Genomic DNA, 15,838 nt, shown 5'->3' on the forward strand with positions numbered 1-15,838 from the left:
GAAGTTGGACACCTCTTAAAATATGGTAACTGAATTTTGCATGGCAGTTCCTGAGATCAAGGAGCAGACGTTTGCCAATGTTTGGATATAACTGGACACTACAGTGGTACCTCGGGTTAAGTACTTAATTCGTTCCAGAGGTCCATTCTTAACCTGAAACTATTCTTAAGCTGAAGCACCACTTTAGCTAATGGGGCCTCCTGCTGCCGCCGCGCCGCCAGAGCACGATTTCTGTTCTCATCCTGAAGCAAAGTTCTTAACCTGAGGTACTATTTCTGGGTTAACTGAGTCTGTAACCTGAAGCGTATGTAACCCGAGGTACCACTGTATTTTGAATCAAGATGGCTGGCTGACCCTTTCAAAACTGCACTGATTTTGCCCACTGGTTTCAAAACTGCATGGATGTTTTGGGTTTGGCTTTTTAAAGACTTCCTGATCAACTCTTCTAATCATTTCTAAAATAAGATGCTCCAGAGCCCACATCACTCTAGGTATCATGCTGCTTAAGATCCTAGATGTGTAATTACATAGTGATGCAACTCTGCACATGCTCAGAAATACTTCGTCTACAGCCAGCCTGCTTATGTGGCAAAAAGACTAAAGGCTACTGACAACTGGATTCCCAGTTGTATCCTGGTACAGATTAAGTGCTCACTCACAGCCGGTCAGGTTGTTCCCAGCATGTGCTCCCAACTCCATTCCAGCTGGGCTCCTTAGGAAGTGAGAGTTCAGAGTCTCCCTCCCACAACAGAGAACTAAAGGGCTCAGTGGAACCTGAAGCTGGCTTTCTGCTTCACATTTTATATTCCCATTGCTTGCTGCATATTTGCAGCTCACCTTCCGATCCTTCCTGTGCTTTTTGCATTAGAAACACACCTCACATTTGCATATTAGTTTACTCTGGGGCAACTAGTCTCTCCGTGGCATGTGCATATGAGTGAATGGGTACATCTCCTCTTCTGAACCACATTTTTTTTGGGAAATGTTGATTGTGTTATATTAGTAAAAGTGTTATGAGAATTATAAGGTCTAAAATGTTCATAAATGTACCAGGCAAACACCTACATAAATATATAAACCACATGTCTGAAACAGTACAGGAAAACAGTCCTAAAGCCGTTTTGACTCTTTCAGAGACCTCAAATATTCCTCTGCAGTTTGGATGGAAATGGGAAAAGCCTCCCCATTGTCTCTGTGCTCACAAATCCTGACTTAAGGGCACATTTGTGTATGAATAGGGTGAGCCTGTGACCTGGACTCAGGAATTATGGATTTATCATCACAAAAGAATGGCCAGGCTCTCCAGGTAAACCCATTAACAGGTTTCCTGCCAGACAGGATTCTGCTGTAGTCCACCCCTTCTGTGATGTATGTATGATGTATTGGGGGGTGGTCTTGAGCTACAGGGTGGCAAGTTCAAAAGTCTATACAGTATAAGGGCTTGCACACCATTGTTCTGGGTTCCTCCTCCCTCCTGCGGCAGGGGTGGGGGTGAGCACCCTGTTGCAACAGCTTTAATAAAGATCAGGCTTACTAGCTGCTTTGCTTCTCGATATTCTCTGGTGGGGCTCTGTTATTTTCTCCTACCGATAGAGAACCTGCATAAGGACTCTGTACGGCTCTTGGGTACCCCACAAGGGAAAAGGAGCAGTTTTTTCTTCTAACAAAAGGAAACACATCATTTACACTTCTATGCCTCTTGTCCATTTCATTAGACATGAGCTGATATATTTTTTAAAATTATATATAAAACGTCATATGACACCAATGTTTACTGCGCTGTTCCGGTTGTGCCGTAATACTCTCAATCACAACCTCAGCTGAAAGAATAAGGGGTTGCTATTGCACAAATTAAGCTTAAGACAACAACTCCTCTTCGGAAAAAGCTTACTTCAAATACATCAAAGCACAATCCAGTAATCCAGTCTGGAAAACAGCAAACAGAACATTTCTGTGGCCTGTGCAAACAGAGTCTAACTCAGAAACCCAATACGCAAACAACACACATTGTTAGGAAGCAGCTACCTTGAAAAGCACCTCTTATTTCTGCCCTAACCTCTTAGTCATGTGTCAGGCAATAGAGGGACGAAGAAGGAATAGCTTCCCCTGTTCAGATCCAGGAAATTCCTTGGCTTGAATAATACAGTGGTACCTCGGGTTACAGACGCTTCAGGTTACAGACTTCGCTAACCCAGAAATAGTACCTTGGGCTAAGAACTTTGCTTCAAGATGAGAACAGAAATTGTGCTGTGGCGGTGGCACGGCAGCATTGGGAGGCCCCATTGGCTAAAGTGGTACCTCAGGTTAAGAACAGTTTCAGGTTAAGAACGGACCTCCAGAACGAATTAAGTTCTTAACCCAAGGTACCACTGTAAATAATAAGCACCACCATCTTAAAGCAGTAGCCTATAACTTCATTTATGCAGAAGCCTCACTGAGGGCAATGGGACATAGGCTTGTGCAGTGCTTTTTTTCTGGGGGTACGCATACCCCTAAACATTTTGTGAATTTTTCCATTTACTGTATTTATTTTTCCTGATTTGAACTGTAAAATGGTGATTTTCCTGAGTCAAAATGAGAGTACCCCTAAATATATTTGTTAAGGAAAAAAAGCACTGGGCTTGTGTACACATGCTTAGGACCTCTGCTTTAGGCATACAGCCTTCAGTTCTAAGCACATATGGAAATACTGTAAGTCCCAAAGAAAGAACTCAATGGGACTTACTCCCCCCCACACACAAAAAAAATCATACTAATTAGTCAGCTTGTTATCCAAAATACACCCTGCGTGTACTGGAGTGTTTGAACTGTCTTGCCTTTGTCTCTGTGGGAAATTATCATGCAAACCAGACATTTCAGATCAGTTAAGGGTGTGTGCAATAGGTAAAAGTAAAGGACCTCTGGGCGATTAAGTCCAGTCAAAGGCAACTATGGGATTGTGGCACTCTTATTGCTTCAGGCCAAGGAAGCCGGTGTTTGTCCACAAACAGCTTTCTGGGTCATGTGGCCAGCATGACTGAACTGCTTCTGGCGCAATGGAACACTGTTTTACCTTCCTGCCATAGCTGTACCTATTTATCTACTTCCTCTGGTGTGCTTTCGAACTGCTAGGTTGGCAGGAGCTGGGCTAGGGCAACGAGAGCTCATCCTGTCGCACGGATTTGAACCGCTGATCTTCTGATCGGCAAGCCCAAGAGGCTCAGTGGTCCTTCGTTCATCTCCCACTGGTAAGATGGAGGGAAGAACAGTGGCAGCACAGCCAAGGGGAGGAGGGGAAGAACTGCTGAGGAGACCCATCTGACCACTGCCAAAGGTGCTGGAGAAAACCAGCATCCTTTTATCCTCTCACCCCACCTCACAAAAGCTCCTTCCCAAATGAGATGACCACAGGGTAACCACCTGCTGTACCTTCCACTGTGAAGAGGCAGGTGCAGCTGAACGTTTTACAAAATATAATAATTCACGCTGCTCTGGAAGCTGTGGTCTCTCTTCTCATGGGTGTCTTGGAGCCAGATGTCCGAAAATCTGCACATGTGTTTATTAGGCTCTGTTGAAGCATGACATTCAGGAAAAGAGAATAACTTTAAAACAACAGCCCCTTTGATGAGTATGATGTGGGCAGGTCTTGTGGCATGTTCTTCCTGGCCAGAAGTTATTGTTCATATTAACTTTGTTTTGGAAAAATCCTTGATATTTGTGGATGGTCATGCAATCTTCAGTTATAGTCCTGTTGTGTGGGGACCAACAAATGAGACAACAAACATGAAACCCAAGACCCATTATGGTGGCAAATATTGCAAAACTGGAAGGACAAACATCCTCCGTCTACAACTCAGTGGCCTGAAGATCTCACTGCCCCATTCTCTGATTAAATGTGTCTTCATCTTGGTAAGTGAGTTGTTCACTAGGAATCTGGGCACTTCTTAAGATATTGTAACCAAATTCTGCATGGGAGTTCCTGAGATCAAGGAGCAGGTTCAAAATAGCTGAGGTTTTTTCCATAATGGGAAAAAAAACTGATTTTAATAAATGAATACAGAATATTTGTCACTTAAGAGAAATCTTGAAGCTGCAAAGAGACTGAGGGAAGTCAACTAATATAGCAGGGATTTATTTTACAGAAATAAAGTGACTGTAAAGAAAGAGAAGAAAAACTACAAATGTATTTCTTTCTGGGAACCTGGTGTCTAGAATATTCAGACTTCTGTTTGTATCCTTTGAATAATTTCGTGTACAGTCATACCTCTGGTTGCGAACGTGATCCATGCGGGAGGCACGTTCGCAACCCGCAGTGTTCGCAGCCTGAAACGCCGCGTCTGCACACACGCATGACACGATTCGGTGCTTCTGCACATGTGCTGAAACCCAGAAATAACCCGTTCCGGTACTTCCAGGTTCGGCGCGGTCCGCAACCCAGAAATGCACAACCCGCAGCATTCGTTACCCGAGGTGTAACTGTACTTGATCAATTCTTTTTCATTTGTTTATTAATCTTTTTTTCTCATATATATATATATATATATTGCATTTTTTCTTTTTCTTTTTGGAATATATGGATGTAATCTTTAATTTATGCTTTCTCTGTTTTTTTTTTTAAATGCAATAAAGATTTTTTTTTAAAAAAAATTAGAAAGCAAGCAAGCTGAGGATTTTCTTCTTCTTATGGGCTAACACAGCTACGTGTGACTTTAAGAAAAATGTTCCAAATACATAGAGCTGGTGCCCCCACATGAATGCAATACTGCTAAAATCTAGAGAGCTCTCCCCTGGGGCACCTTGTCATTGTGCAACAGGAATTAGGTAAGGCCATAGAGGAAAAGGCGGGCTGTACATCCGAGAAGCTGTTTACAAGTCCTCTTAATTGAGGACAGCACACCCACAATGTCATCGTTTGTGCAATCAGGCTCAAATTGGATTTAATTAAATCTCAGTAGTAGTTTGAACCAGCGACATCTGTCCCATCCCCAGCAGCTTCAGAACATGCTTCTGATCATTTTTCTTTCTTCTGGGGACAGTTTACCTTTCCATTCCTCCTTTGTGGGATAACTGAACATAAATAACTGCAGCAATAGGACTGACCCCCAAGTTCCATGCATGAGACTCCGTCCTTGATGGTGTGCTGTGTAAGTGTAGGATGGGGAAAGTCAACAAGGTGCTCCTCAAAAGTTGCTGCACAGCAGAGCTCAAGACTGCATAGCATCTCTTTGAATCAAAAGCTTGCCAATATATTTTACTATCGTGGCCCACCCAAAAGCATAGTCTTAGCAGTTCTGGACCTTGCAATACTTTGGGACAAACTGAGCACCCATTCTTGTGCTTTTAAGGCAGCACGCACCTTGCAGAAATAGAGGCAGTGAGAGATTTTACTTTCTTGGGCTCCATGATCACTGTAGATGGTGACAGCAGTCACGAAATTAAAAGACACCTGCTTCTTGGGAGAAAAGCAATGACAAACCTAGATAGCATCTTAAAAAGCAGAGACATCACCTTGCCAACAAAGGTCCGTATAGTTAAAGCTGTGGTTTTCCCAGTAGTGATGTATGGAAGTTAGAGCTGGACCATAAAGAAGGCTGATTGCCGAAGAATTAATGCTTTTGAATTATGGTGATGGAGGAGACTCTTGAGAGTCCCATGGACTGCAAGAAGATCAAACCTCTCCATTCTTAAGGAAATCAGCCCTGAGTGCTCACTGGAAGGACAGATCGTGAAACTGAGGCTCCAATACTTTGGCCACCTCATGAGAAGAGAAGACTCCCTGGAAAAGACCCTGATGTTGGGAAAGATGGAGGGCACAAGGAGAAGGGGACGAGAGAGGACGAGATGGCTGGACAGTGTTCTCGAAGCTACCAGCATGAGTTTGACCAAACTGCAGGAGGCAGTGGAAGACAGGAGTGCCTGGCGTGATCTGGTCCATGGGGTCACGAAGAGTCGGACATGACTAACCGACTAAACAACAACAACCTTGCAGTTCAATGCACTCAGCTCTAAACATTGTGTGACATCTTCCAACAGAACTGCAATCCTGAATGCTCTTTCTCTCTAGCGATTCCCAGTGAAGTCAGTGCAGGACTTGTCTTTCAAGCAAAAGTGATAGGCACAACAAACTCAAGGTGTTCATCTGTTTGAGTACGACTGTATAGGACATGCAACCGTAACATTCCCAGCAGTCTGGTTGTATCCAGAGTTTTAGAAACCAAGGGATAAGCTGTGAAAAGCTAGTAAAACAAAATGATTCAAGCAACAATTTGGCAGAACTAGACTGATCCTTGTATTGTATAAATGTAAGTTAGTAGGGAGATAAAAAGAGACTATATAAGAAACTGTGTGGTATAAGGTAATTGATAAAGTACAGTGAGATTAATTGGAAGTCATTTTTAATTTCTTTCTTTATAAGTTTTATAATTGATTTCAGTATCGGGAGTATAAATGATGTTAGTTATACTAATTTTGTTGTTTCCTATATTGTGGTTGTTTGTTTGACTTCATTATTTGATTGTATGTTTATTTGTTTGTTTGTCTGTTTTTGCATAAATGTATTTATTTTAAATCCATAAAGATATACTTAAAAAAAATAATGATTCAAGCAACAGGTAGCTAAAAGTGGTGGCGGATGTAGATCAGGTGCTTTGTGAGAAAATTACCATACTCTTAGAGCCTAAACCAGCACCACAGTGTAGTAAATAGCTGTATTACAGATTGTAACCCCTTAGATTCAGCCAGAACACAGACAGTGAACATAAAGGTTCAAACCAGCAACTACAGCCCAATTCTGCATGGAGGCTGCAGGTGAAGCTGTGGGAACATCCCTCACTACTGATGAATCAAGGATAATGTTTCCTGCCGTTTGGCTGTGACAAGAAGAGGTGCTCCTTCTTCCCAGCCCACAGGATGCTACTTGTACCACACTCTATTAGTATAAAAAGACAAGAGAGGATTCCCTGTTGCTTATGGGCAGATCCTGCCACCTACTGACAAGACCCGTGCTAGACATTTTAAGACGCCGCTGCCACTCTTTCCCAACCTCCTTTGTTTGCACTTATGGGGACATCCCACTAGGACATCAACCTGGGTTGTTGCTGTTTTAATGCAAATCTTGTTAGGAGGAAGTACCGTAAATTGCTCCTGTTTTCAATTAAATCTTGTGAGTGACTGAAGAAGCTAGAAGCCTTGAAGAATATTTTTTTTGGGGGGGAGCAGGGGAGAGAAGAGAGAAATGACATAGGTCTCCCCCCCCCCCCTAGCTTCACCAGCCCCACATTCCAGGATGGAATTAAGTATTTTAGCCTTTTACGTAATGGCATCCCGGTTTTGAAATGCCTTCCCCAAAGAAAGGTATACCTGGTGCTGACTGTCGGATCTCTAGTGCCAAGTAACAACCTTCCTATTTGCCCAGGCATTTTGCCTACATCGACCTATCCCAATTAAAATAAAATAAAATAAAAAGTTTGATATTTTGGGGTTTTTGGAACCTTTTGATGGTGGGTAGTTAAAGTATTGCAAAGCAGGAGACTTGCTTTCTGTTCCACCCTGAATAGGCTGTCACTGGAAGGCATCTTCAAATTCACTCCGTGATGGTAAACCCATTCCTGGGAGACTTCCATCCCAATACTGGATGGGAGTCACAAGGGAGCACTATCTGCTCTGAAGCCTCATCCCACTGCAGGGAAAATAACTCTCTTTGCAACTAGAACAGGACAGCAGAGAAGAGACACAGCAATGCCTCCTAGCTGCGGGGAGAGAAGAGGCAACAGATCTGGTAGCGGAGTAGGAGAGCTAAAAATATTCCCAAGATACATAGCTGTCAACTTTCCCTTTTTCTTGTAAGGAATCCTATTCGGAATAAGAGAATTTCCTTTAAAAAAAGGGAAAACGTTGACAGCTATGCCAAGATATTTCAAAGCTGGTAACTCACGTGCTCCTTGGCTTTCAGATAGTACAGGCATGTCCAACTTTCAAGAGACTGAGATCTACTCCCACTATAAAAAAACTGGCAGTGATCTACCAAAGTTTTGAGCTCTTTTTAGGAAGCCGAAGTTGTTGAACTTTTTTTTGGGAAGTCAAGCTTGTTGAGCTTTTTTGGGGGGGGGCAACAATCTACCTCAATCTACAACAGAGCCCTCACGATCTACCAGTAGATCACGATCTACCTGTTGGCCATCCCTGATAGCACATAGGGTAGAGGAGTCTAAAAAGGCTGGGACATAATTTTTCACAACCCTCTTGTGACTAAGGTGGCTCATTTTCCAGAAGGAATGTATTCAGGGTTGAGTACAGTGCTACCTTGGTTCTCAAAGTTAATTTGTTCCGGGAGTCCGTTCGACTCCTGAAACTGTTCGAAAACCAAGGCGTGGCTTCCGATTGCGGCATTTGGGAGCCAAGCCATTCGGGAACCAAGGTATCACAGTATGTGCTTCCAGAGTTATTGCTAAATACATTACTTCTTGTAAATGAGCCACCATAGCTGCTAGATGGCTGTGAAAATTTGTGTCCCGGGCTTTTAAGACTCATCTACCCTTGTACCTGGAAGCTGTACGCCGGCTCCCTGGCCAATAAAGCGAGATGAGTGCCGCAACCCCAGATTCGGCCACGACTGGACCTAATGGCCAGGGGTCCCTTTACCTTTACCCATGTACTATCTGAAACCAAAGGGGCACATGGGTTGCCAGGTGTGAATTTTCCCCCCAGCTCTCCTACCACACTATGGTGGGAAGTAGCATTGCCTCTATTTCTGCTCCAAAACTCATTTGCTGGCTGAACAGGGACCACATTTTCCAAACCAGTCAAAGATCTCAATGGTATCTGCTTGTATGAGACAAGAGCAGGCAGTCCAATCATCTCTAACGTCTTTTGTTTTTGAAGCTGCCAATAATAAAGGAGGGGGACCAGCTTCGAATTTTTGCCTTTTCTTCTGGCACGTCAGAGAAGTAGATAGGAAAAATGTGCATCTCTCTAGAAATACCAGTGTAATATTAAACAGAAGAACAATTTCTGACCACCTTCCAGCCACAAGAGGAAGACCAAGGTGGGAAGAAATGTATCTTAACCCTAAATAGCTTTGCTTGGCAATCCTCTTTCTCCTTTCACATCTTATTTATCTTTGTGCCAGTGCATTGAGAGAGGGAGCGAAATGTGTTTCTCCAACTTTGTTGGGGAATATATGGATGCAGAGTTGCGCTGGATAGTAAGCAGCAAAAAAACAGAACTTGCCGCTGATACTGATAGAGGGGGAATTAACTGAGCACTGGGCCTTTCATAACCTTCTAAATCAAATGAGACCATTTTGCTTTGTTGTTATTTTCAGGGTGCTATTTTCATTCCGCATTCCTCTGCCAAATGGCTGCATCAGTGGATAATATAAATATATTTATTTGGTGTAATTGCTTCTGAGACCATTCCCATATTAGTCCTTCTACTCTGAATCCCAGAGGAAAATTAAGAGAAGATTACAGAACCCCCAAGTTGCTAAGATCACTAGGCATGAAGTTCCAAGGTTGAGTCTAGAAAAATTCCACTGTATACACTTCGCTCTGCTTCTGGAAGTAGCAGACGACCGCCATATTGCCCAATGTGTACAACACCAGTCAATCTTGCTGGTCCAGATGGCTTGATGTGGTCATCCGAAAAGAGGATCGTTTAAATACACCGCCATCTTGGCTGCTGCTCTGTCCTTGTATTAAAATGTTTCTTCCTGTTTTCTGGCACAGTGGAAGCATTCTGACATCTCAGACGGGCTTCTTTAGTTTGTCAATAGCAAGCTGACTTTCAGCCATTTGCTGCTGCTTGCGTTTCTTTATGTCCCGGTAAGCTTGGACAACCCTTTCTCTTTCCTCCTGCACAATCCTCTGGCGAGCAAGGGATGTGTGGAATACTTTTGGAGTGGAGGGTGTCCCACTGGAGCCCAAGAGAGATGTCAGCAGAAGCTCCTTCTTGCCGGCCTGGAATGTAAGAGAGATTGGCTCAAGTTAAAGAAGCACACAGAGGAAAGAGGTTATAGATTGAGTATGATCATGAACACAGAACCAGCTTACAGAAAACAAACAAGCAAACAAACCCTGGAATACCCGAAACTCTGATACAACTAGTTTGATAATAGTATTGCTAACAGCAAACCAGTGTTCTTCCCCAAGCTTTGCTACCGATCGTGTAAAATTATTTCCTGTATAGGTAGCAGGGTCACTGGCCAAGTTAGAAGACAGAGATAGAATTTCATGCAGCTACATAACTTACCTTGTCTTTGACAACACTCTTTCTAGGTTTCGCTGTAATTGTTGGGGGCTGTTCAGCAACCTCACCAAACTTCACTGAGTCTGAAAGGAATGGCAAAGAGGTAAGCTGAAGGGACTGAATTGAGATGGAGATAGAACTAAAATAGATATATTCTCCTCCCGTAATATCCCATTTAGCAGCCTGAAGTCCAGTCCAGAGGCCAACACAGCCACTCCCATTTGTCATGTCACAGCAAAGAACAAGTGGCTTTCCGTCCTGTACGTTAATCACCACAGTACACAGCAACAGAGACTACGGTTCAGCTCCCATTCAAATGTACCTGTCCCTATTACAAAATTCAGCACAATGCAATTACACTTTTATATATTTCAGCTGGGAATTTGTTGCTTTGGACATAAAGGTGTGCCCTAAAAAGCAGGTGTCCAAGCTTTGGAAGTGGAGCTGGAACCAAGCTTCCTCTTGACAACAGATTTGCTTGATAGCAAAGACCACCAGGCTTTGGCTTTTAATTATCTGGTTTCTTCAGTGTTTGGGATGTTTTAGTCCTGCCTTTTAAAAATACGAAAAAGTTTCCGTTTTTATTCTGTTTCAACTTTATGTTGATTTTACTCCATGTGTTATTTATTTATTTATTTGTTGTTATTACATTTGTTTAAGAAAGCGACTAATGAGTAACAACAACAACTGACAGAGAGACTGGTGGTTCAATTGATGAAAGTGTTTGCAGTGCTAAAAACTCCTAACACCAGCTCTCCATGGCTGGATTCTACAGCAGATGGCATGTAGCTTAAGGGTGCATTCATTTTTCCAATCCTGCTTGGCTGTGTGTGTATGTATGTGTATGTGTGTGTGTGTGTGTGTGTGTGTGTGTATATATATGGAATGTTAGGTGTTTTTAAGCTGCCCTGAGTGGGGATTTTGCACCAGAAGAGCGGGATAATAAATAATACGCAAATGATTTAACATATCACTATAAACAGTGATATACTAAATCAACTTTCTGTTCCCGCACAAACGGCAAGTTTTTGTTTTATAAAGTGCAAAGAAAGAAAGATACTATTTGAGTTGAACTGAGTAGACTACAGCCTTATGATGATCCAGACAAATCCCATAATCCAAAGCAATTGTGTATCCTGTTGTAACATAAGTCAACACCACAATCCTTCTCCTCAGTATGAAATTCTCAATATCCAGATAGAACTACCACCACAAAAATAAATGCACACTCAAAGCACCCATTGGGGGAAAAAATATACATGCAGGAAACATCAAGAAAGATGTGGTGGTTTTCAAATCCTTGGAATTCTGTAGCAGAGATTTGGGGTGTTCTGGAACTCTGAAGAAATCCAAAGAGTCATACGTTGAAAAATACTTCCCCTACCTTTGAGAAAGTCTTTCTCCAGCAATGCTGCTTTTTTCTCCTCTTTCTTCCTACGGATTTTATCCAGCTTCTTCTTCTGAAAACTAGAAAGCAAGTTTTGTTGAAGAAAGGATGCAACAGGAGCTGTACACATGAATTTCAACGGAGGATGAAGGGAATACAATTCAGAGCCCCAATCAGAGCAAAGAGGACTACAAAAATACTGTGTCAATAAAAGGCATTGTGTACCTGGCTATTGGCCACCTGCGGCCAAATGAAGATGTCTAGGTGCCAGGATGGTGCCTGACATCTCCACCACCTGGAGGTGCATGCCTGGGGATCCTTGGATCTGAACTGTTTGCACACACTAATACCACATCCCATAGAATTCTATCAGTTATATTTTATGTGCACAATTGGAATGAATTTCAGGAACCAAAATGCTTTTTCTGTGCTGCCTGAGCAGGAGCGGTGAAGAACGTTAACAGTTTGTTGTTGCAGCTTGTCTTCACTTACCCCACCCCACTGCCTTGCTCACAGTTGTGAAGAATATTCTTACGTTATGAATAGTCTGTGTCACCATTAAGAAAAAGAGGTAGGAATAGGCCAGTATCTATGTGGACTGTCCCGGGATCAAGTGACTTTTCTTCCTTAAGTTCTCAAAGTTCTCACCCTAGCTCAAGGTTGTCATCTGAACTAGCCAGATGTTTAACTGAGAATCAATCACAGTCAGCCCATCATTTGAAAAATAAGACTTTAGAGCCATCTTGCCCCAAAATGGCAATGAGACATTTCATTTTGGTGACAGTAAGCTTGGTTTAAGGAGCCATTTGGCATCTAGCTTATATATCTGAGTTTCCAACATTAGCTGCAAACTAAGGACGTGGGTGGCGCTGTGGGTTAAACCACAGAGCCTAGGGCTTGCCGATCAGAAGGTTGGCGGTTCGAATCCCTGCGACGGGGTGAGCTCCCGTTGCTCGGTCCCTGCTCCTGCCAACCTAGCAGTTTGAAAACACGTCAAATTGCAAGTAGATAAATAGGTACCACTCCGGCGGGAAGGTAAACAGCGTTTCCATGCACTGCTCTGGTTCGCCAGAAGTGGCTTAGTCATGCTGGCCACATGACCCGGAAGCTGTACGCCGGCTCCCTTGGCCCATAAAGTGAGATGAGCGCTGCAACCCGAGTCTACGACTGGACCTAATGGTCAGGGGTCCCTTTACCTAAGGGATCAAGCTTACTCTTTCTTACTCTGGGACTTTTCTGGGACTGGCTCTTCTTTTTCAGGTTCACGCTGCAGCTGGTATTTGGTAAGGAACATCACATGCTGAGTTTCCCGCTCAATGCGCCCGATGTAGGTAGAATCTCCCTCTCCTTTTCGCCGCTTGAATTTTGGCACAGGTATGTCACCCTCCAGTATATGACCTGGTTGCTTCTCTGAGATGAAAACACAAACTATTACAGTCTTACTGTGCCCAACAGCACCCAGAGAAATAAAGCAAGATGAAGACAAAAAAACCTTTATTTCCCTGGCCCTCTGCAAAACAAAAATAGACAAGCACAATGTCTATTTGACAGTGGTCCAAGCTAGAGCAGTCTAACATACTTCTGTGGGGCATAAATGGGTGTCACACCATGTCCAACCACCCTAGATTTCCCCACCCCCAAAATGTCACAGTCCTGGTGCTAGCTAGGAGGACTGGCTCCGCAACTGAATATAGGATCAAATTACATTGGAATCCATTAACTTCCCAATATAGCATGTGTTTTTTGCATTGATTGTGTTTATTATTACAGAGCTCCTTAGAGCAGATAGCTGCTGGCCCTCTGCCATAAGCAGGCAACGGATGTTGTTGCCAAAAGACAAATGGATTGGCAATGAGTTATTTATTTCCTTAATAAATTTACACCCAGTTTTCACGAAAACAAATCCAGAACAGTTATGCTGTTACTGACTGATCAATTCCCCATGCCAAAGCTTAATGAACTGAAAGTTGCAGAGGGACGTATTGTGCTATTATGGTAAAGAGACAGTAATCCTAGAATGGTAGAGTTGGAAGGGACCCTGAGGATTACCTAGTCCAGGCATTCCCAACCTCCAGATGTTTTGGCCTACAACTCCCATGATCCCTAGCTAACAGGACCAGTGGTCAAGAATGATGGGAATTGTAGTCCAAAACTTCTGGAGGGCCGAAGGTTGGGGATGCCTGATCTAGTCCAACCCCCTGCAATGCACAAATATACAGCTGTCCCATATGGGGATCGAACCTGCAACCTTGGTGTTATGAGAACCATGCTCTAAGTCTAACCAACTGAGCTATCAGAGTTGGGTCCATAGTGTATGTTGGAAAAACACGAAGACTGCTTTTTTTACCCTTTTTCTTTTTCTTCTTGCTCTTGGGGTTCTTTAATTCATCACGGCTCCTCATTATTTCCCGCAACCGAAAAGGAATTTCTTGCTCATCCAGGCACTGAGTTTTCTTCTTCATCATCATCTGTCTTCAGGGTTTTAAAGGGGGGGGGGGGTGTTATTGGCAAGGTTGTACAGCTTGTTTCAACAACAGCTACCACCAATTAAAATTTCAAAATGCCTTTTGGTAAGTACGACCTGAAAACCAGCTTGAATGACAGGTTTAGAGCAGCTGTCCATCACGCAGGCAACTAGCAGGCAAAAGCTTGTGATCACAATTTCACAGGCTGCTCCATATTAGAATGTCAAGGTGACACCATCTGTACGGGGCAGCTACAACAATGTCCACATACAGGACAGCTGCAACAGCACCATTTATTATACTGTGACATCAATGTTTTAAGCAGGGGTACCTAGTACATGCCCCTCCAGATGTTACAGGTCTAAAACTCCCATAAGCTCTGACAAGCAACAGAAACTGGGAAGCCAAGACCTGAAGGGAAACAGGGTAAGCACTCCTGGTATAAAGTGGCAATTGATTACATTTACCCGAAAGCTACACAAGATTAGGATAATAGTTATATTTTAGCAACACCTGGAGGGTGCTTATATATACAGTGGTACCTCGGGTTAAGAACTTAATTCATTCCAGAGGTCCCTTCTTAACCTGAAACTGTTCTTAGCCTGAGGTACCACTTTAGCTAATGGGGCCTCTCGCTGCTGCCGTGTGATTTCTGTTCTCATCCTGAAGCAAGGTTCTTAACCTGAAGCACTATTTCTGGGTTACATTCTGGGTCTGTCACCTGAAGCGTATGTAACCTGAGGCACCACTATATGTCCAACACTGAGTCTACTACTACTAATCATCTGAAAACAATGAACCTCAAGCTTGACCTCAAGTTTAAGCCGCACCCATCCAGAGTACAGTATTAAAGCAAGTTTTGTTGCGTGAATTTTGGTGATCTTGAGCCGGGTTCCAGATGCAGCCGACATTCCCAGTGCCAAAAAAAGAAAGAAACCCGAAAGGCACGCTTACCCCACTACCGCGAAGCGTACAACCGAAACCCGACATCGACCCGCTTTTTAAGCAAGCCGCTTAAAAACCTTTCAATCCTCAACTCCGCGTCTGCGATAAGGAGGGTGATGCGCATCACGCGGGCCTACCTTACAGGGCTGTTGTTTGCTAGCACACCCCCCCCCCCCGGGACAACGCGCACACCGAAACATCACCGGCGGGATAAACACTCACCTGCCCCTTGGAGCAGCCCCTTCCCGCGAGGCGGTGGCAGCAGGCGCCGCTTGCGTCCGCACCTTCCTTTTCCCCATCGCGCCTCTTCTTTCCTTTCCGCTTCACCCACGTGCGCCTGCTCTACTTCCGGTGCCCCCCTTTGCCCGCTCCCCATTGGTTGAGAGCTTTTTTCCACACGCCCACCGTTTGACATCTCGTCGTTCCCCTCCCACAGCCTCCCTGGAGGCGGCTGAGGCCATTGGCCGAGAGAGATGCCAGTCTCGGCGCCCGGAGCAGGGACGGGACGGGGCGTGGCTTCTTCCCAGGCAATCCGGAGCTGATGTTGATGCTGCTGTTAGTGGGCGCCCTCCGGTGCAGCCGGTGGCTGGCCGGGTCTCAGGCTGCAGCAGCAGCAGCAGCGGCCGGGCGCTCGCCGGGGAAGGTGAGGGGGTTCGGCGGCGGGGCGAAGCTGCTGAAGGGCACAATTGCATGCCTGGTCCTGAGCGCGTTTACTGGGCAGCGGGTCGCTCTTGCCCGCGGACGGAGAAGCTGCTGGGAGGAGGCAAAGGGAGAGAGCAGCCGGGAGTCAGCTGTGCCTAAAATGCCCGCTTGAAGA

The 15,838-nt window shown here is 44.3% G+C and overlaps 1 protein-coding gene across 1 annotated transcript; it reads right to left on the bottom strand.

Moving 5' to 3' along the window:
- Window positions 1-9,350: 9,350 nt before the first annotated feature.
- CCDC137 (coiled-coil domain containing 137) lies at window positions 9,351-15,394 on the bottom strand. Its single transcript, XM_028714160.2, has 6 exons — window positions 15,244-15,394; window positions 13,959-14,083; window positions 12,826-13,021; window positions 11,609-11,691; window positions 10,228-10,307; window positions 9,351-9,935 (listed from the first exon to the last, which is right to left on the bottom strand). The coding sequence occupies exons 1-6, from the start codon at window positions 15,318-15,320 to the stop codon at window positions 9,723-9,725; spliced, it is 774 nt and encodes a 257-aa protein (XP_028569993.2). The 5' UTR covers window positions 15,321-15,394; the 3' UTR covers window positions 9,351-9,722.
- Window positions 15,395-15,838: the final 444 nt, after the last annotated feature.

This window comes from Podarcis muralis, chromosome 2 (genome assembly GCF_964188315.1).
Source record: "Podarcis muralis chromosome 2, rPodMur119.hap1.1, whole genome shotgun sequence".
Taxonomy (NCBI): domain Eukaryota; kingdom Metazoa; phylum Chordata; class Lepidosauria; order Squamata; family Lacertidae; genus Podarcis; species Podarcis muralis.